Source organism: Oncorhynchus mykiss, chromosome 8 (assembly GCF_057628025.1).
Source record: "Oncorhynchus mykiss isolate SJ-2025 chromosome 8, ASM5762802v1, whole genome shotgun sequence".
NCBI lineage: Eukaryota > Metazoa > Chordata > Actinopteri > Salmoniformes > Salmonidae > Oncorhynchus > Oncorhynchus mykiss.
Window position 1 is genome coordinate 25700001 of NC_143029.1, and position 22900 is coordinate 25722900.

Consider the following 22900-nt stretch of genomic DNA (forward strand, 5'->3'; position numbering starts at 1 on the left):
ATCTTGAATGAAATTAAAGTCTTATTTCCACTTGCGGTCCAATTTAACCCATCCATTGCATTTACAATATTTGTGCAAAACACACTGCCATTTCATGCTCAGTGTCATTTGAATACTAATATGCAGGTTGACTGACAACGGCAGAAATAAGCCACCATATGAAAATCTATTGCATTAATCAGAGAAAAGCTCTGACATAAATGGAATTCAAAGGAGAGAGAGGGAAAGAGTGTGCACAGGCCTACCTCCCCTCATTGCTCCTGGGGAGGATGGACAAGGTTGGGGTATACTGGGTCCGACTTTTGGTCTTTCTAGGGAGTTTTTCCTAGCCACCGTGCTTCTACACCTGCATTGCTTGCTGTTTGGAGTTTTAGGCTGGGTTTCTGTACAGCACTTTGAGATATCAGCTGATGTACGAAGGGCTGTATAAATACATTTCATTGGACTGTATTACCGCAACACCGGCGGTCACGAGTCAAATTCCACGTGACCGTTTAGTCACGGAAACTAGGCTTCTCCAAGTGCTGATAGTCATTAGTAGGCTACCAAACCTGCTAACTGCCTAGTAGTCAGCACTCTTGTCAATCTAATCACTATGACAATGCAAATCTAATCAAAATGAAATAAAACAATTCATGAGAGCTCACGAGGCACAACCTTTCTATAGGCTATGCAATTGAGTGAGAAAACAGGTTAGGTCTACTATATGTATCTATCAACTTTCCTAATATGAAGCACATTGCTTTGCAACAGGCTTATTGTATTCCTGGCAGCATTCAAATGAAAAAGCTCCTCAATTTGCTATTTAAGTGCATAGATGAGATGTATTTTTTCCCCCTGCCCCTGTTCTGAGACAGGTGTGTGATAACGGTCCATTCTAAATCAAAACTAATTTCACAAATATATTATTTAATATATGTAAAGGCAAGATTAAATTAAGAATAGTCTGATGGGGGACAACATTACTGACCATCCTACCCAATCCTCGACTTTGGCGATGTCATTTACAAAATAGCCTCCAATACCCTACTCAACAAATTGGATGCAGTCTATCACAGTGCAATCCGTTTTGTCACCAAAGCCCCATATACTACCCACCATTGCGACCTGTATGCTCTCATTGGCTGGCCCTCGCTTCATACTCGTCGCCAAACCCACTGGCTCCATGTCATCTACAAGACCCTGCTAGGTAAAGTCCCCCCTTATCTCAGCTCGCTGGTCACCATAGCATCTCCCACCTGTAGCACACGCTCCAGCAGGTATATCTCTCTAGTCACCCCCAAAACCAATTCTTTCTTTGGCCGCCTCTCTTTCCAGTTCTCTGCTGCCAATGACTGGAACGAACTACAAAAAATCTCTGAAACTGGAAACACTTATCTCCCTCACTAGCTTTAAGCACCAACTGTCAGAGCAGCTCACAGATTACTGCACCTGTACATAGCCCACCTATAATTTAGCCCAAACAACTACCTCTTTCCCAACTGTATTTAATTTATTTATTTATTTTGCTCCTTTGCACCCCATTATTTTTATTTCTACTTTGCACATTCTTCCATTGCAAAACTACCATTCCAGTGTTTTACTTGCTATATTGTATTTACCTTGCCACCATGGCCTTTTTTGCCTTTACCTCCCTTCTCACCTCATTTGCTCACATTGTATATAGACTTGTTTATACTGTATTATTGACTGTATGTTTGTTTTACTCCATGTGTAACTCTGTGTCGTTGTATCTGTCGAACTGCTTTGCTTTATCTTGGCCAGGTCGCAATTGTAAATGAGAACTTGTTCTCAACTTGCCTACCTGGTTAAATAAAGGTAAAATAAATAAAATAAATTAGCCGATCACTTGTGAATGATGCCCAGCTTGCGTGCAATAAGGCAAGAAACAGATCATATATTTTACTTGCGACTTTTTCATATAGTCGCACACCTCATGAAACCTAGCCCAGAGGCCTATATGTTTTGATAAGGTTTGTATCACAACTAAAGTGGCCAAATAACTTCTTAAAATTAAGCCGATTCATCCAATTTACAACTGATGTAGAGCCTAACTGGCATATCCTGCTTATAGCCTACTGCCGTGTGCGAATTGCTGCGCTTATAATGTGAAGAAATATCCTAATAGTTTACCAACATTTTAAACTAAACGTTCTGATCAGTTGCAACAGCTTTGTTGCTTTTAAACATTTTTTTGATGCAAGTGGTTGTATTAATATGGGATCTATCGCATCCCACAACTGTCCCAGACTATGTTTGGAATATTTATCTCGCACAGAAGGACAATAGAACGTCAACTTCTGTACTATGGGGGATAGTAGATTGACAGGCTATTGCGTTTGCTGTTCGTTAGACCTACTCATCTTGTTGGCTGACAAAAAGATGGACATTTCTTCTAACATCTTCAATATGCGCCTCAGAATTAGGTAAGGAAGCACGCAGTTGCGTCCCCGATGTGTCTGTCTTCTCTTGTAGCCTGCTTCGGAGCTGAGATGCCTGTGAGAAGGACCTGATCATGTGACAGGCATTGGCTAATAAGAGTTGTGAGTGAGAGGTGCTTCAGAGCACGGCGATTGGCTGCCGGGAGAAGGGAATTATAATTATTATATTCAGCTCAAGGGCACAACGGCCATTGCCCCCAAAAGGCATGGATTTTTTAGTGTGCATTGCTCACGTGGAAATTCTAGGCATTATCATGTGCTAATTATCATGTGCTTGTCAAATTGTGAATGAGAGACTGATGGAGTGTGCAGCCTGTGCAAGAAACAACACAGAGCTCAAATCATCATCATTAGAGTCACAACATGCAGCCTTAGAATGTATTAAACATCTTAACATATAGCCCAACTTTGTATCACAAATAAAGTTGCATAAATAACTCCAAATTAGGCAAATAGGAGGACCTGCTTCTAGGTTAACCGCATGTGCACACTCCCTCAGAAATTGTTTGGAGAAATTATAATTTAGATTTTATTCAGCTATGTTCAATTGTATTCTTCATACTATAAAATAACGCAATGGAATTCAGAGCAAATGTTGTCTATTAAATGAACTAGTGTAGCCCACAGCCGTATGGCATAGCCAGATCAGGACCTAACATAAGGACAACTCAGAGTATGCTATTCTGTTCTTCTGAAATAGACTACATTTTCTTCATGTTTCCTTAAACCTGTCAAAAATAAATCCTGGATTTATTGCGATGGTGTAGGCTGTATTACATGTATTTATTGCGATGGTGTAGGCTGTATTACATGTATTTATTGCGATGGTGTAGGCTGTATTACATGTATTTATTGCGATGGTGTAGGCTGTATTACATGTATTTATTGCGATGGTGTAGGCTGTATTACATGTATTTATTGCGATGGTGTAGGCTGTATTACATGTATTTATTGCGATGGTGTAGGCTGTATTACATGTATTTATTGCGATGGTGTAGGCTGTATTACATGTATTTATTGCGATGGTGTAGGCTGTATTACATGTATTTATTGCGATGGTGTAGGCTGTATTACATGTATTTATTGCGATGGTGTAGGCTGTATTACATGTATTTATTGCGATGGTGTAGGCTGTATTACATGTATTTATTGCGATGGTGTAGGCTGTATTACATGTATTTATTGCGATGGTGTAGGCTGTATTACATGTATTTATTGCGATGGTGTAGGCTGTATTACATGTATTTATTGCGATGGTGTAGGCTGTATTACATGTATTTATTGCGATGGTGTAGGCTGTATTACATGTATTTATTGCGATGGTGTAGGCTGTATTACATGTATTTATTGCGATGGTGTAGGCTGTATTACATGTATTTATTGCGATGGTGTAGGCTGTATTACATGTATTTATTGCGATGGTGTAGGCTGTATTAGATGTATTTATTGCGATGGTGTAGGCTGTATTACATGTATTTATTGCGATGGTGTAGGCTGTATTACATGTATTTATTGCAATGGTGTAGGCTGTATTACATGTATTTATTGCGATGGTGTAGGCTGTATTACATGGATTTATTGCGATGGTGTAGGCTGTATTACATGGATTTATTGCGAAGGTGTAGGCTGTATTACATGGATTTATTGTGATGGTGTAGGCTGTTTTACATGGATTTATTGTGATGTTGTAGGCTGTATTACATGGATTTATTGTGAAGGTGTAGGCTGTATTACATGGATTTATTGTGAAGGTGTAGGCTGTATTACATGGATTTATTGTGAAGGTGTAGGCTGTATTACATGGATTTATTGTGAAGGTGTAGGCTGTATTACATGGATTTATTGTGAAGGTGTAGGCTGTATTACATGGATTTATTGTGAAGGTGTAGGCTGTATTACATGGATTTATTGTGAAGGTGTAGGCTGTATTACATGGATTTATTGTGAAGGTGTAGGCTGTATTACGTGGATTTATTGTGAAGGTGTAGGCTGTATTACATGGATTTATTGTGAAGGTGTAGGCTGTATTACATGGATTTATTGTGAAGGTGTAGGCTGTATTACATGGATTTATTGTGAAGGTGTAGGCTGTATTACATGGATTTATTGTGAAGGTGTAGGCTGTATTACATGGATCTATTACATGGATGTTCCAAAAGGTCTGCATCAGTGGCTTGTAGGCTGTGCGTGGAGATGCTAAATGTGTTTGTTAATTAACGGTCAATTACTGTGAGACTGGCAGTTATTTGCTTGTCAATAACCGGCTGACAAAATGTCATGACCCCCACAGCCCTACTAGTGCTGAGTAGGGACATAAAGCATTCCACCATGTGTATGAACCTCTGTCTTTCCAGCCCACTTCGCACCCGCTGACTGGACCTGTCAAGCTTACACACTGACAAGCTGTGATGTAAAGACAGATACCGTCATCAACTTACCTGCAGGGCCACTCGTTTCAACCTCTCCTCGTCCAGCTCGCTTCTCAGCTCTGCCATCTCTCTCCTGCAAAGCAAATCCTGAATGTTTACAAGGCTCCTCAGAGCTTGAACACATGACAGGCTAGTATCTGATCAACAATAAGATCACATCACCATTACTCTGCCTGAACAGGCTCCACTCACAAGTTCCAACAGTGACTCACCTATATACAAGCCATAGGGCAAAAAAAATAAAAATAGGACAGTAGCTAAAATACTGCTCTGAAAAAGGTACACAAAGAACAATTTGGACTTTTATGTAGCTAGCTTTATAATGAAGCTTTATCATCTAAACAAGGCAACATTTGTTTGGACATCTTAACAAAGACATAATGCTTCATTTGAAGAGTACAGAGTAAATAGTAGGAACTGAACAATGCCAGATCTAAGGAAAGTGGCAGTTAGTTACATTTGCTGGGTCTTGAGGAGCTCCACAGACAGCAGCAGTTCTTTCATTTGGCCTCTGAGGTCCTGCAGCTCAGACTTCCGCTCCTCTGGCTCTGCCTTGGGCTTGGTCTCCGCGCAGGGGCCTGGGCTGGGACTTCTGCGGCCAGGGGCTGAAGCCGCACTGGCCTTGAGCCCCTCTGACGGGGATGGGCTGGGCTTGAGGACGGGAGACTGGGAGTGTGAGCTGGGCATGGATGGCTGCGGAAGGAGGAGAGAGGTGGTCTAAAAATATTTTTGCCCTGGCTGAGACCTCCATTCTGAATGCATTTGACTAATGAATGATGTCAGTGTTTCTTGCTCAAAATTAATCAAGTCAATTCTTCTGGTCATAACATACCGTAAGTAGTCTTCAGCGACCAGCCATGATTGCTAGGAGGGAGCTACAGTAGCCATTTGAAACACTGTTGCAGAGCATTCAGTTCGTACTGTAGCTGCAGAAGGCCATTTCATTTGGATTGAACACAACTGATCCCCTGTTTCTCCCTCTGAAGTTATGTCAGGGGTGCTTTAATATTGTGTTCTCCTGCCTCCCATCACCTCAGGATATAGTTTTCATTCATTTCCTTATTTTCCTCTGCCGAGAGGGTCAACATCTAATTTTAAAGGATTTAAATGTCCAAGGAGCCAAAGGGTATCTTTAATTCAACCTATAGAAGTTTGTAGCCCACAGTTATGGGGCTTGATGCGCAGGGATTAGTCACTCGATTTAAGTGGTACAGGTAAACAGCTGGTGCCCCCAGAGTCTGGTGGGTGCTTTGAGAGGGCCTCCAGTGGCACTGGCCTGCCCACACAGAGTCAGCGTGAGGTGCATGTCCGCTTTACTCCCCCACTGGGCATCTGAGGAAACGCTAACAAGACACACACGAGGATGGACATGAAGCTTTCATTAGAAACATGAGGATGCCCCCCTTTCGGCCTCTGTAGGACAACTAGCACCGTCTCCCAGCATGACTACAAATCGGCCTTACATTGGGCCTGAGTGGATTTGTTGGATTGCAAAAGAGCATTATTTTGTGAATGCATGTGAATATCTGCGTGAGTGCGTGTGACTGCATGCGTGTAAATTATTAACTGGACGTATGTGTACGTACATCTTGTGTGACCTCAGGGAGCTTAATGCCAGAGGCTTGCGACTGTGCTGTACTGGAGCCGGTGGGATCAGGGTTCATCAAGATAAGAGGGCTTTCATACAGCAACAGGGTGGCTTACATACAGAGGGAGGGAGGGAGGGACGGCGAGAGGGATGCCAGGAGGAAAACAACCTGGCAGGAGGACAGCGCCTATTAGTGAGGGATTGCCCAGAGGAACTGAGAGAGGTCTCAATGATTTAACCCGAAGATCACAAGACGGTTGCAGTTTTCCGAGGATGTATTAGTTAATATCTATAGACAAACCTGACTCAGTTTCTGAACGGAGACATATATATTGCTGTTCTTTTTGGGGTGTTGTATCCTCTATATTAATTCCTTGCTGAGTGCAAATATTGGCTGAAGTGACTAATTTGCAGCAATTAGCATCCATTTGGGATGATTTGTATTGGAATAGAGATAGATCTAATGTGCATTTGGGCCACTGATTCAGACTCAGAAAACTTTATTGCCATACATACAAAACAGTTGTTCTGGAATGAGGTTGGTGTAACACAAATACAAGTTCAATACAGGTTAGACACTAACCAATGCAATCAGACACGTCAATGTCATTGTTACCTTTCTTGCGTCTATCAACTTTGGCTTGGGGCGGTCCTCTTCGTCAAACATGAAGGTTTTCTCCACGCTGATGTCCTTGTTTGGCTGAGAAGACAAAAATACAAAACTGGTCTGCTCAGTAGTTGACACACCTTGCCAGACATCCTCAGACAGACAGACTCACAGGCACACTCACAGACATACTCACAGGCTTGTTAATCTGTTTCTAAAGGAAAGCTTTCACATTACTCTTCAGGGAACTCAGTCAATCTCAGACAAATCGGAGCGACCTGACAGCTCTCCTCTCAGCCCTTCATGTAACTCAAATGTCTGCTAATCTTTTCATGTAACTCAAATGTCTGCTAATCTTTTCATGTAACTCAAATGTCTGCTATTCTTTTCATGTAACTCAAATATCTGCTATTCTTTTCATGTAACTCAAATATCTGCTATTCTTTTCATGTAACTCAAATATCTGCTATTCTTTTCATGTAACTCAAATATCTGCTATTCTTTTCATGTAACTCAAATATCTGCTATTCTTTTTATGTAACTCAAATATCTGATGTCTTTGCAACCTATTCCCAATCTCACATCAACTCCCCCGACCCATCATGAGGTTCAGATAAGGTGCGATATCTGTGTATGGAATGCGGTGATGTACATTTGCTGTTCAGATAGGGCCCGCCAGCCAAATGTGTTTTTGAGAGGAATTTGCAAACGTAATGTATGTGGTTTTACAAGTCTGTGTGCAGAGTTGTGTCCTCGGTAGCGTGTTGGTATGTCTGTGTGCAGAGTTGTGTCCTCAATAGCGTGTTGGTATGTCTGTGTGCAGAGTTGTGTCCTCGGTAGCGTGTTGGTATGTCTGTGTACTCACAGAGTGGCCTCCTCCAAACTGAGCGGGAAGCCTCTTTCCAGCCATCTTTGGTCTGTTAGCGGTGGGGTGAGACAGCTTCTCAGAGGTAGATGACAGATCATCAAAGCTCATCAGGTCTTCAAGAAACAGACCGAGACAGATACAGAGGGAGAGGAGTATAGAGAAAAGTAAATAACAGCACTTTTCTTTACAAATGCAGACAGCAGAAAGATCATAGGCTTTTCATGAAATGGAACAAAGACCTGGACACCGTGCTTCTTCACCTGCATTGCTTGCTGTTTGGGGTTTTAGGCTGGGTTTCTGTACAGCACTTTGAGATATCAGCTGATGTACGAAGGGCTATATAAAATAAATTTGATTGATTTGATTGATTGACAGAAATAAGACGCTGCAACCAAAACCACTGAACAGTAGTTGTTATTCTATCGCCTTGTGTTTTCCTTTCAATGAGAAATAGAAGAACACACAGGTTTTTCATCTGAAGAGACACAGTTCTGGGAAGAAGACCAACTAAGGAATGGGGCTGTAATCACATTTCATTGAGAATTGTACACACTGAAACCGCCACACAGTATGACAATCTTTGAGAAAAACTTCCAGGTAAGCACTATATAGTCCTACGGGTAACACGTAATAAACCATTTATAAAATTGTGTGATCACCATTTATTAATCATTACTCCCACACTTACAAACCATTTATTAATCATTACTCCCACACTTACAAACCATTTAGTAATCATTACTCCCACACTTACAAACCATTTAGTAATCATTAGTAAAGTATTTTTTGCAGTCCCTAATCTAAAGTGAGCGCGATTTATATAAATACTTAATGTTTTGAGTGACCTGCAATTTCTCACAAAAAAATGGGCATGCCATTGGTAGACATTCCAGCAATACCCGGTAAAAGAATAAGCAGAACGTTTAAGGAAATATACACAAATGTGAGAATAACTAGCTTAGTAACAATAACAAATGCGGGAGTAATGATTCATACATTTTTTTGATTGATTATTAGGTACCCTTCAAATTATGTGTTAACGTTCTATATAAAGACTATAGGCAGGACTTTTAGTAACATTACAGAACTCCCAGGGGAGTGAAGTTGACATAAAGGAGAATGAGGAGTGTTTTCACACCCTAATCCCACGGGGCTAATGACCTATGGTTTTAGCAGCTCTTTTGATGCTTTTAGTGACGTGGGTCACAGACACGACTCCCCAGGAAACTTTTACCTCCATGGTGTCATGATTCTAAGAACTCACCTCGCCTAAACTCCCTTGTCTTCCCTTAGCTCGATCTCCATGCCTTTATCTCTTCCTAAAAGCTTTTCTCTTGTGTATTCCTGTTTGTGATTGTCCTTGGCATGAAATGAGAGGTGATGTAAACATAGCCAACCTCCCTCCCTCTTTCTCATCCTCTTTTATCCCTCCATCCTCCTCCTCTCTCCCTCTATCATCCAAAAACCTATTCACCCATGGCTTTAGAGGATTAAATCAACACATTAGCGACACAAACTCTAAAAATAAAAACAAAGTATTTTAGTAATTTGGGATTTTACGGAGCTGTCAATATATCTTACAGCATTTGATCATGTGTTACGGTAGGCCTGAATTGCTTCAGAGAGGAAATCGTGATGCTGAAATGAAACCAGTCGACTTTGAATGCGTTTCAGAGTTTACGGATGTCTCATTTTGCATCTGTGATGCAGTGTGAATCTACCGGTACGTGTCAAAGGGCAAACCAAACACACGAAATATGCAGAATGTTAGTAAAAAACTAAGCTCTTAATGGGCACAAAAAGGGTACTGGACTTTTTAAATGTTGGAAGGAAAAATTGAAAAGAATGCCCCCGAATCAACCTTTAAAGAACAAAGAACAAAGGCAACAGTAAACATGTCGTCGCCCACAAATGAATGTCTGAATGATTAAAAAGGGGTTTCAGCTCATCCCCCTCTTTTTAGGTCAGTGTTTCCTGTTCTTGGGAACATTACTCCAACAGCCTGTTGTGGCAGGAGGAGTAATCCACAACTCCAATATGGATCTACTGCACTAATCCTCAGTTTAGATAGAACACCATCAGCCAGTAGCAACTCATCCCAAAACTCAATTAAAAACACAGAGGGACCTACTGCAGAATGCTACACACACACACAACTGGTGCTGGTGGTACGCAGGAGAGAACGACTGCCCCCTCTCATTGAAGCCACGGAGGTTAAAGGCTGACCCTGGTACTGCAGGCAGTTAGCATCCCCCATTCTAGTGATTGGAAAAATATCAGTCTTTATGGTCAATCTCCGTGCAAATAAAATGTTTAGAATTTAGTTGCTAATGGCAGCCTGCAGTACCTCGATCTGCCTCGGTTACTCAATGAGAGGGAGCAGCACTGAGCTAGCCTGCAACATCACTCCCCAGAGTAGCTCTAACCGCACATGTTATGTCTCCATGAGACGCCATCTTAACCGACTACATTTGGCTTCAATGCACTATTGAGTCTTCACATAAGAATGAATGGTGTCACGTGGTCGATGGCTTTGTCCATTGATATTCAGTCATTGGTGTTACTCCACATGGACAGGCACGCAGACACTTTAAATGGGACATAGTGGAGGGCCATAAACAACTAGTGGGGGTCATAACTGTAGGTAGGTACTGCTAATGGATGCAAAAACAATAGGGTCTGCACACACTGAAGAAAAGACATCATTACCGAAATGTCTATAAGCAAGTATTGAAACAATAAAATGAATGAAGTAAGCTCTTTATTTTTGAAAAACATTCGTAGCCGTATGTAGGTTGAAAATGGCTGATCTGGACACTGATAAGTGTCTAAATTGGAACACAGTGGCAGTACAGTAAGGTGCTATAAATGACGTCAGAGCTCTGGCTCTGCGCTTCACAGCTCTGTATGGGTTTTAACTGACAGCCGTTCTGAATATGAGCATCACACCCGACAAGTTGCCCCCCTCCCTCCCATTAATTGTGAAAGAAGAAGTGTTGTCCGGGTGAGGGAAATGCTGTAAATTAAGAGGACTCAATCTATTTTGAAAGATGACATTTAGGATTAAAATAAATACCGATTTGATGTCATACAAGAAAGCCAAACACCTGTGAGTCCAAATATGCACTTCCCATTCTCCATATCATATACAGTGCCAACATTTATGATCACTGTGTTCGATTTATAGTTAAAAAGATGACATCGCGTCATACCCTGGGATGTTCTGAACACAATGAGCTTGTGTGTGTCTATTGTGACAAGCTTTCAAAGTATGCCCTCCTGACCCAGATCGCCATTTAAAATGGACCGTTCTAGGATTGCGTAAACAACAGCAATTGTGTGGATGGCGGGGATGCAGGCTTGTGTTCCAAACAAAACTACAAGTGAGCTTGTTCTAGTTCCTCAACAGCACAGCTAGGAGAGTTTTAAAAAAAAGCACCTTGTGACTCTTCTTTGAGTCATTGAAACCTCCAAACTGTGCTCTTTAAATTGCCACCATGCTTATGCATTTTCATATTTCTTCTGTAAGAAACATTTAAATGCAGCCCTATCAATATAGGCCAAATCCCACGAGTGTAAAGGAACTTTATTTTACCACAGCTATATAGACTTAACTGGTTTTATGCATTTCATTAACATTTTTATTTAAACAGGTGTCAGAGTCGTGTGTATAGGTGGCAGGGAAGTTAGGCGCAGGAGAGTCAAACGGAGTCTTTTAATATAAGTCCACTTAACATGCTCCAAACACTAAATACGTAAATAAATAAACAAAACATGGGTACGAGGACCCGTCGCGCACCTATACAACATAAAACAACACTTGACATAAAATAATCTCTGACAAAGACATGAGGGGAAACAGAGGGTTAAATACACAACAGGTAATGAATGGGATTGAAAACAGGTGTGTGGGAAGACAAGACAAAACCAATGGAAAATGGATCAATGATGGCTAGAAGGCCGGTGACGTCAACCGCCGAGCACCGCCCGAACAAGGAGAGGCAACGACTTTGGCAGAAGTCGTGACAACAGGCAAATTCTTATTTACAATGACGGCTTACACCGGCCAAACCCGGACGACGCTGGGCCCATTGCGTGACGCCCAATAATGGCCGGTTGTGATACAGCCTGGATTAGAACGAGGGTGTCTGTTGCCTCGTTAGACCGCTGCGCCACTCAGGAGGTTATACGCATAAAGAAACATTCAACCTAAGAAGCTGGAAGTGTATATATGGTTTTATAGATGAAACGTGACCCTGTGTTTGGAGCAAGCTGAGCATAACGAATAATGATGTCACGGACTTCAAAATAGAAAGTGGAGCCATTACATACCCATGTCAAGGGCTTTGTCCCCCCAGTCACCCGACAGTGTTTTTGGTTTGCTGGGTAACGTTGGCTCAAAATCAGACTTTGGAAGTGTGGAAGGCACCTCTCCATTGTGCCTGTAGAGGAGGGGGATAACAACAATAACAGCAGCAAAACATTACTAGAGCTGTGAACAGTAGTGGCAGTAATACCATCCTGATGGCTGGAGTTACATTATGTTAGGAATGCAACTGGATTTCAAAAAGGCCTTTGTGCTACACATTGAGACTTAAATAGCAAAACAGGAAAGATATTTTCAGCATATTTTAAATGGTACCATAAACGTTTATGCTAGTCTAGGATTTTACTATTGTATTATTAGGATTGTAAATTGGTGTACAACTTAGTCTATGACTGCGAATTCGCCAATAAAACCTACTACTGCACAATGTTGTCCTTCCTCAAGTGAATATCCAATATGAACAAAGGGAAAGCTGGAAGAACAGGGGACGGGTAGAAGGATGGGAGGCTTACTTGGCCCCTAGGGAGGGTGCGAGAGGCTTGTCTGGACGTTTTGGGGGGAGGACGCCTGGTTTACTCTTGCCTGGCGGGGGGACAGGTTTCTTGGGTGGGACCAGAGGGGCAGTAGGCTTTGACAGTTTTTGATCTGTCTTGTCACCTTCACACACAGAGAGAGACAGAGAGAGAGACAGAGAGACGGAATGATCATTGTGACAAAATATTTCAGATTGTATGCACAGTACTGTATACATTTCAAGATCATGGAGGTTGCACGAGGTCCTGGTTGTTTTAGGCACATTCATTCTTCATTCTCAGCTGCCAGGACATGTAAGCATCAACTATTCCCAGGGATATTCCACTGAAATATTAAAATAGACAACCCCTAATCTCATTAGGGAAATGCTTCATTCCTGACAGAGAAATAAACAAACAAACAACGCTGTGACAAATTATTCATATGCATAAAGGGCGATAAGATATGCAAAGTGTAAAACAGCAAGGTGTTTCTTTTAGCTAATCGAGGCCTAGAGAGAAGGGAAGTGTCACCGTGTCCCCGAAGTCATCCTTTGAACGGGGTTAGTGCCAGGGTGAAGGAAAGCTTTTCAGCCACCCTGAGGACTGCCAGTGACATCACTTCTGTAGAGTACAGTGAATGTGTGTAAGTGCAGCACTTACGTTAATACCAAAGCGCCTTCGTGCATGAAATGGGCAAATGTGCAAGAAGCCCAGATGTAAGCCAAAAACAGACACATAATCTAGGCTAAAGGACTGCTAATAAAGGCCTGTCACAATGGATTGCCTGGAAGAAAAAATATGCAGTAGCCGTCCGCTCACTGTCACATTGTCCCTCCATTTACCCCCATGACATCATAACGCTACATGCAAATAACATTTTTAACTAGGCAAGTCAGTTAAGAACACATTCTTATTTACAATGACGGCCTACCCCGTCCAAACCCGGATGACGCTGGGCCAATAGTGCGCGGCCCTCAGACTAAAACCCTGGAGCTACGATAGATATAAAAAGCAAAGGGAATTTTACAATGAAACTAAAAGAAAACTTACATTAAACTCATAAAAAGCTAAACACTTAGGCTAAATGTATATTTTTGTTAATTACCTGACACTTTTATCCAGAGTTACTAAGTAAAAAATAAAGTACAGGACATATAAATTAGAAGTGAATTGCTAAATATATACTGAACAAAAATAAACACAACATGCTACAATTTCAAAGAGTTTCAGTTCAAATAAGGAAATCAAATCAATTGAAATAAATTCATTAGGCCCTAATCTATGGATTTGACATGACTGGGAATACAGAAATGCATCTGTTGGTCACAGATACTGTACCTTAAAAAAAAAAAAAAAAAAGAAAGTAGGGGCTTGGATCAGAAAACCCGTCAGATTCTGGTGTGACCACCATTTGCCTCATGCAGCGCGACACAGCTTCACAGAGTTGATCAGGCTGTTGATTGTGGCCTGTAGAATGTTGTCCCACTGCTCTTCAATGGCTGTGCGAAGTTGCTGGATAAGGGCGGGAAACTGGAACACGCTGTCGTACACGTCGATCCAGAGCATTCCAAACATGCTCAATGGGTGACATGTCTGGTAAGTGTGCAGGCGAGACATTTTCAGCTTCCAGGAAATGTGTACAGGTCCTTGCGACATTGGGCTGTGCATTATAATGCTGAAACATGAGGTGATGGTGGCGGATTATTGGCACAACAATGGGCCTCAGGATTTCATCACGATATCTCTGTGCATTCAAATTGCCATCGATAAAATGCAATTGTGTTCGTAGCTTATGCCTGCCCATACCATAACCCCACCATGGGGCACACTGTTCACGTTGACATCAGCAAACCATACGTGTTCTGCGGTTGTGAGGCCGGTTGGAAGTACTACAGAATTCATTCTCTAAAACACCGTTGGAGGCGGCTTATGGTAGAGAAATTAACATTTCATTATCTGGTAACTGCTCTGGTGGACATTCCTGCAGTCAGCATGCCAAATGCGCACTCCCTTAAAACTTAAGACATCCATGGAATTATGTTGTGTGACAAAACTGCACATTTTAGAGAGGCCTTTATATTGTCCCCAGCACAAGGTGCACGTGTGTAATGATCATGCTGTTTAAAATCAGCTTCTAGATATGCCACAACTTGGCAAAGAAGAAATGCTCACTAACAGGGATGTAAAACAAATTTGTGCACAAAAGTTTAAGTATTGGACTGTGCACGTTTTGTGCATATGGAACATTTTTGGGATATTTTATTTCAGCTCATGAAACATGGGACCATGTTTCATTATATTTTTGTTCGGTGTATATTAGGCTTCTGGTTTCCTGGACTCACATAATGTGCCGTTAGCACGGCGGTCCAACACGATTCAAGCCTGTCTCGAGGTTGAGATACATCTGCACACACAAGCTGATAGTTCCGGAACTAATTCATTGATATCACCTTAACCCCGTGAGCTATGAAATGTTCCTATTGATGGGTACTTAAACACTGCATGACTCATTATAACATTAAGTACTCAAATACAATGACATTTTATGTAACTTGTATTTGTCACATGCTTCGTAAACAACAGGTGTAGATTAACAGTGAAATGCTTACTTAGGGCACATCCCAACAAAGCAGAGAGAAATAAAATAGAGACATAAAAGAAAAATAATGATACAAGGAATAAATACACAATGAGTAATGATAACTTGGCTAAAAACACAGGGTACCAGTACCGAGTCGATGTGCAGGGGTATGAAGTAATTGGAGGTAGACATGTACAATATTAGGTTGGGATAAAGTGACTAGGCAACAGGATAGATAATAAACAGTAAGAGCAGCGTGTGCAATGAGTAAAAAAATAAGTGTAAAAAGGATCAATGCAGATAGTTAACCAATAGCTACTAGAACTAACTGTTTAGCGGTCTTATGGCGTGGGGGTAGAAGCTGTGCATGGTCTTGTTGGTTCCAGACTTTAATTGGCAAAATGAACGTTACTGTGTGAATTTAATTGTCATGTTTGGATTGTTTCAAGAGTTCAGAAAGAGTGCTCCGGGTTTAGTGATGCAGAGAAATGGTGTTATTCTGTTCGTCGGAAGGCGGATAGTTCAAAGAGGGGTGTGTTCTTGCTCTATCATACAGTGTTGAGGTGTGGTGATTAGATGAGAGAACGCGTGTGACGGTTAATGACTTTGTTTGAATGTTTTTGGTCATGCAAAGTGATGTTAATCAGACGATGGGAGATACTGGGATTTGGCGCTTTTGGAAGAATAAAAGCTGGGTTTAAACATCAGGAGAACGGTTTACCAATGACGCTATGATCGTTTGTATGTCATACAGGTGAAATAGTTTTTTCTTCTTTTTACAGTGAAGATTTCTGGTATATACTTTTTTTATTTATTGTATTCGTATTGTGTAACTGTAAAACATTGGATTACTTTTAAACGGATATGAACTGTAGTCCTCACATTTGAATAAGATTCCTTGAATTATTTGGTGAAATGTCTAATGGTAAATTTAATTCACAATTTACATAGCATATATGCTTGGTCTCTAACTGTGCATCTCTGAGCTAAGGTTTACTTAATAATTGAATGCGAAGACATCGATTGCAAGATATTAGCTCCTTGTTGCTTAGCCTCTTACTAATTGCACAACGGTAAACCTAGACACGTGCATCTTATAGTATTCTGAGTGGTGACGCAAGGCTAGCAACCTTGGCTATACCCACTGGATACGATTATGGCCCTAAAGCAGTCACAGGATAATGGAGTCAGATTGATGTGTCGTTTATTATTACTATATTCAAACTAAATGTTTGGATCATTTCCATCCACCTACATAATAGTGACTCATCCAATTGATTGGGGATGCTCTATATCACACTACAGAAATAGTGTGGTCTACATCTTATCATGAGGTATTCTAACTCAGGTGAGCAGAACCTTGAGACGTCCTTAACATATGATGGAAGTTTGCTTGTCCACAAAAATGGAAGTAATATTGAATCACGATTGATTCACAATTGATTGATTCATCATTGAATTACGTAAAAGTGTTGCAGAGACAGAGTATACAAAAAGGGCCTGAAAACACACACACACACACACACACACACACACACACACACAAAAGTAAGTCAGAAGACAGGCCTGTGATATGTCTTCAGCAGATAGATCCACCTCCTCGTTTCTTATAATAAGTGACTAATTACAGAGACAACTTAAACACCGTGTTAACGGCACACTCACAACAAACACTTTGTCCAACCTTACGTCTGACAATTGTTAACAACCTCTCCAGCCTTCTTACGCAAATCAGTGTTCCCCTTCTATTCCCCTCTCTCAAATCATAGATTAGGCCCAATCGAGTTGACTTATTTGATTAGTTCCCTGGCATTAGAGTGTGTTAACTGTAAACATGAACATCCCAGAGACGTTGGTCAGGAAGCTGACTGCCTGTTCATAAAACATACTGAAAAAGTAGCACATTGCTGTCGAGCAACAGCGTCTCAGTGACACAATTCACATTAAAATACCAGACAATGGGCTGCAGCTGACTGTTCTGAAACCAACAGGGATTATGGCTGGGCGATATGGCCTAAAAATCACATCATGAGTCTTTTCAAACTTATGGGCAATTCACAAAATCTATCTAGATTTTTTTTTAACGTTCTCTCTAAATACACTCAGTTGCACAATTAAAAGGTAAAAACAACATTTGTTACAAATTTAACCAGAAATATGCACAATGCACATCCACTAAATGACCAACATCTGGTAGCAGGCAATTTAGAAAACAAGCCCACCTGGTAGTGAGTAACCAGCTAATCGTTATATTTAAAGTCTGCCCACTAGGATCTATTTGCTTGCTAACAATGAATACACCCTCCTGTCAATCTCAAACTGTTTGAACAACAGTCTGTTCACTTTGTTAAGATGTTGAAATCAGCGGCCTACCTGGATAAGGTGCTTATTTCTCAGAATGAGAACAAGTTGCCAATTCCTCACACACACACTTCGGAAAGTATTCAGACCCCTTTACTTTTTCCACATTTTGTTACGTTACAGTCTTATTCTAAAATTGATTAAATAAATACAAATCCTCAGCAATCTACACAAAATACCCCATAATGACAAAGTGAAAACAGGTTAGGACATTTCTGCAAATGTAATAAAAATAAATAAATTGAAATGCCTTATTTACATAAGTATTCAGATCCTTTGCTATGAGACGCGAAACGCAGCTCAGATGCATCCTGTTTCCATTGATCATCCTTGATGTTTCTCCAACTTTATTGGAGTCCACCTGTGGTAAATTCAATTGATTGGACAAAAGACACCTAAAGACTCTCAGACCATGAGAAACAAGATTCTCTGGTCAGATGAAAGCAAGATTGAAATCTTTGGCCTGAATGCCAAGCGTCACACCTGGAGGAAACTTGGCACCATCCCTACTGTGAAGCATGGCGGTGGCAGCATCATGCTGTGGGGATGTTTTTCAAAGGCAGGGACTGGGAGACTAGTCAGGATTGAGGCAAAGATGAACGGAGCAAAGTACAGAGCGATCCTTGATGAAAACCTGCTCCAGAGTTCTCAGGACCTCAGACTGGGGCGAAGGTTCACCTACCGACAGGACAAATTTTGGGAGTCGATACATAAAAAGGGTATCATCACAAAAGGTTAATTTCTCCTCTATCACAGCAAAAATAATGTCTCAATGCGTTTGGTTGTCCATACGAGTGATTATGTTGGACCAAACCTCAAATGTAAATAGCAAGTTGAAGTTGCTTGTTGTCAGAGAGGAAGACGATCTTTAGTCTTTGTTGCGAGTGGCAGGGGGTGGGGCTTGATGTCTGTGTCTGAGAGGGAAGGTGCGCAGTGCACACAGAACAGAAGGAGCGAAGGAGACAGGACCAACAAGACAAACAATAATAAAAATGGAAAGATTATATATATATATATATATATATATATATATATATATATATATATATATATATATATATATATATATATATATATATATATATATATATATATATATATATATAGGCCCTACGCTCCCACGCACACACCTCCAAAGAGATGCATAATGTCTCCTATCATAGAATTTCTATAGGATCAATTATTAAAACCATCCATATTATATGTGAAGTAGAGGCCAAAGTGCTCTCAAATTTCTGATTGCAATTCACTGTACATCTGATTGTCCAATAACTGTGTAAACCACATCTTAATAAAGAGAAGGCTGAAGAGGACACAAGTGTTGTTTTTATCCAAGACGACACAACATGTGAAGTGAAAAGATTGAGACTGTTGTCCTCTAATAGCCTGTGGTAGGATATGCTATGGTCAGGTAGGCATAGCAGGACTGGTGCAGCTGCTGCTCACTGACTAAGTGAGGGGACCAAAAGGATATTTGCATCATCATTTCCCTACAAGTGGATCAACTGTCAACACAAACACTACAAGGATGTGAATCCCTGTGTTTCTCTTGATCTGTATGAACAGGTGTCTGTCTTGAGTCTAGACCCTTGGGATCAGCTTTAGTGAGCATATACAGTTAGTTAGTCATGAAGTTATTCATGTGATTTTAAGGAGGGGCCCAAACACAAAGGCAAATGTCAAAATTACAGCTTACATCTTCCGGGTGCAAATGCTCAAGCCAGAGCAAACTCTACATTGGTGTGAGACTTAAGACTAATTTATACTATACGGAGACTAAAGGTTCGGCACATAGGAGTGTCACTTTTTCGTAACTACACACAACTGCACCAGGGCCAGGTTGCGTAGTAACACTCATATAAAAATGTATGTGATATCTGAGAGAATGTGACCGGTGTGAGCCTATTAACCTCATCTGGAGAGCCACGTCCCTTGGAGCTGATTGGAAGGTGGGAAGTGTTGGCAGCACCCAGAGAGGAGAGGGGAAAGGTTTCTCATCCCTTAATGGGAAAGGGCAGGTAGGTGGAAGGATGGGGAAGAGGGCAAACTTTACCTCGGTCCTCAGGATGCGGATGCAGGGGCTTCTTGTCAGCCAACGGGACCTCGGGTTTGCGAGCTGAAAAGTGAAACATGTTCCTGTTGGTTAGTAACATCCCCCTCTCCTTACAATCGCTCCACGAGTCTATGAGGACAGCCACTCGTACACAGAGCAAACTGAACAGACATTCTGCAAGCAGGAGGAGGATGTGAGATACTCAAGTGTTTCCTGTGCAGACTAAAAGGGAGAGTACAGAAATCTTTGCAGTGCTCTGCAAGCACCTGAAACTTCAGATGTTTCCTAGATAGGAGGCGTTTTTGCAATAAGTATTAACACCATTTGGAAGCATGAACCTAAAAGAAGAGAAAACTCAGATTTTTTCCAATCAACACAGGGACACATCAATGATGTCGCTCTCGCTGCTGGTAATTCTTTGATCCACCTCTAAGCAGACGACACCATTCTGTATATCGCTGGCCCTTCTTTGGACACTTAACTAACCTCCAGACGAGCTTCTATGCCATTACAACTCTCCTTCCGTGGCATCCGACTCCTCTTAAATGCAAGTAAAATTAAATGCATGATCTTCAACCGTTGCTGCCAGCACCTGCCCGCCCGCCCATCCAGCATCACTACTCTGGACGGTTCTAACTTAAAATATGTGGACAACTGCAAATACCTATGTGTCTGGTTAGACTGTAAACTCTCCTTCCAGAGTCACATTAAAACATCTCCAATCCACTAATTAAATCTAGAAACGGCTTCCTATTTCACAACAAAGCATCCTTCACTCATGCTGCCAAACATACCCTTGTAAAACTGACCATCCTACCGATCCTAGACTTCGGCGATGTCATTTACAAAATAGCCTCCAACACTCTACTCAACAAATTGGATGCAGTCTATCACAGTGCCATCCGTTTTGTCACCAAAGCCCCATATACTACCCACCACTGCGACCTGTATGCTCTCGTTGGCTGGCCCTCGTTTCATATTCGTCGCCAAACCCACTGGCTCCAGGTCATCTACAAGTCTCTGCTAGGTAAGGCCCAGCTCACTGGTCACCATAGCAGCACCCACCTGTAGCATGCGCTCCAGCAGGTATATCTCACTGGTCACCCCCAAAGCCAATTCTTCCTTTGGCCGTCTGCTGCCAATGACTGGAACGAACTGCAAAAATCTATGAAGCTGGAGACTCTTACCTCACTCACTAGCTTTAAGCACCAACTGTAAGAGCAGCTCACAGATCACCGCACCATCTGTAAATAGCCCATCCAACTACCTCATCTCCCATACTGTTATTTATTTTGCTACTTTGCACCCCAGTACCTCTACTTGCACACTCATCTTCTGCACATCTATCACTCCAGTGTTTAATTGCTATATTGTAATTACTTTGCCACCATGGCCTATTTACCTTACCTTACCACTCTTATCCTACCTCATTTGCACATGCTGAATATAGATTTTTCTACTGTATTATTGATTGTATGTTTGTTTATTATTTGTGTAACTCTGTGTTGTTGTATGTGTCGAACTGCTTTGCTTTATCTTGGCCAGGTCGCAGTTGCAAATGAGAACTTGTTCTCAACTAGCCTACCCGGTTAAAAAAATAAAAAATAAAAGACAGATATCTAGGTGAAAGGTGCTTGATTGACTTGGCTATTCTATCTACACACAATACTTCATAATGACAAAGCAAAAACAGGTTGAGAAATGTTTGTTAATTTATAATTTAGGCAGCGATTACAGCATTGAATCTTCTTGGGTGTGACACTACAAGCTTGGCACACCTGTATTTGTGAAGTTTCTCCCATTCTTCTCTGCAGATCCTGTCAAGATCTGCCATGTTAGCTGGGCAGCTATTTTGAGGTCTCTCCAGAGATGTTCGATTGGGTTCAAGTCAAGGCTCTGGCTGGGCCACTCAAGGACATTCAGACTTGTCCCGAAGCCACTCCTGCATTGTCTTGGCTGTGTGCTTAGGGTTGTTGTCCTGTTGGAAGGTGAACCATTGCCCCAGTCTGAGGTCCTGAGAACTCTGGAGCAGGTTTTCATCAAGGATCTTTGTACTTTGCTCCGTTCATCTTTGTCTCGATCCTGGCAAGTCTCCCAGTCCCTGCAGTTGAAAAACACCCCCACAGCATGATGCTGCCACCACCATGCTTCCCCGTAGGGATGGTGCCAGGTTTCCTCCAGACGTGACGCTTGGAATTCAGGTCAAAGAGATCAATCTTGGTTTCATCAGACCAGAGAATCTTGTTCTCATGGTCTGAAAGTCTTTAGGTGTCTTTTGGCAAACTCCAAGGGGGCTGTCATTTGTCTTTTACTGAGGATGGCTTCTGTCTGGCCACTCTACCATAAAGGCCTGGAGGAGTGCTGCAGAGATGGTTGTCCTTCTGGAAGGTCCTCCCATCTCCACAGAGGAACTCTGTCAGAGTGACCATCAGGTTCTTGGTCACCTCCGTGACCAAGGCCCTTCTCCCCCGATTGCTCTAGGATGAGTTTTGGTGGTTCCAAACATCTTCCATGTAAGAATGATGGAAGCCACTGTGTTCTTGGGGACCTTCAATGCTGCAGAAATGTTTTGTTTATAACCCATCCCCAGATCTGTGCCTCGACACAATCCTGTCTCGGAGTTCTACGCACAATTCCTTTGACCTCACAGCTTGGTTTTTGCTGACATGCACTGTCAACTGTAGGACCTTATATAGACAGGTGTGCGCCTTTCCAAATCATGTCCAATGAATTGAATTTACCACAGGTGGACTCCAATCAAGTTGTAGAAACATCTCAAGGATGATCAATGGAAACAGGATGCACCCGAGCTCAATTTCAAGTCTAATAGCAAAGGAGCTGAATACTTATGTAAATAAGGCATTTGTTTTTTATTTTCAAAAAATTAGCAAACATTTCTAAAAACCTGTTTTTACTTTGTCATTATGGGGTAGTGTGTAGATTGCTGAGGATTTGTTTCTATTTAATCTATTTTAGAATAAGGCTGTAACTTAACCAAATGTGGAAACAGTCAAGGGGTAGGAATACTTTAAAGGCACTGTATCATGTCAACCAACAACTGTAAACCATCAATTTTCTGTGATATGGTTAAAAAAATGAAATAAGATTTAATTGAACCATTTTCATAGTT

At 41.5% G+C, this 22900-nt stretch overlaps 1 protein-coding gene across 3 annotated transcripts in view; it reads right to left on the reverse strand.

The window, feature by feature from the left end:
• The window catches only part of cd2ap (CD2 associated protein), a 74448-nt gene that overhangs the window by 1138 nt on the left and 50410 nt on the right, over positions 1–22900 (reverse strand). For 2 of the 3 annotated variants that reach the window (XM_021612084.3, XM_021612085.3), the window contains exons 12-18: positions 19771–19833; positions 12773–12917; positions 12266–12375; positions 7931–8046; positions 7075–7158; positions 5328–5563; positions 4880–4943 (exon numbers count right to left, since the gene is read on the reverse strand). In XM_021612084.3, coding sequence (XP_021467759.3) covers positions 4880–4943; positions 5328–5563; positions 7075–7158; positions 7931–8046; positions 12266–12375; positions 12773–12917; positions 19771–19833 — 818 coding nt within the window. The remainder of the gene's footprint in view (positions 1–4879; positions 4944–5327; positions 5564–7074; positions 7159–7930; positions 8047–12265; positions 12376–12772; positions 12918–19770; positions 19834–22900) is intronic. The other variant, XM_036985112.2, reaches the window with a different exon arrangement.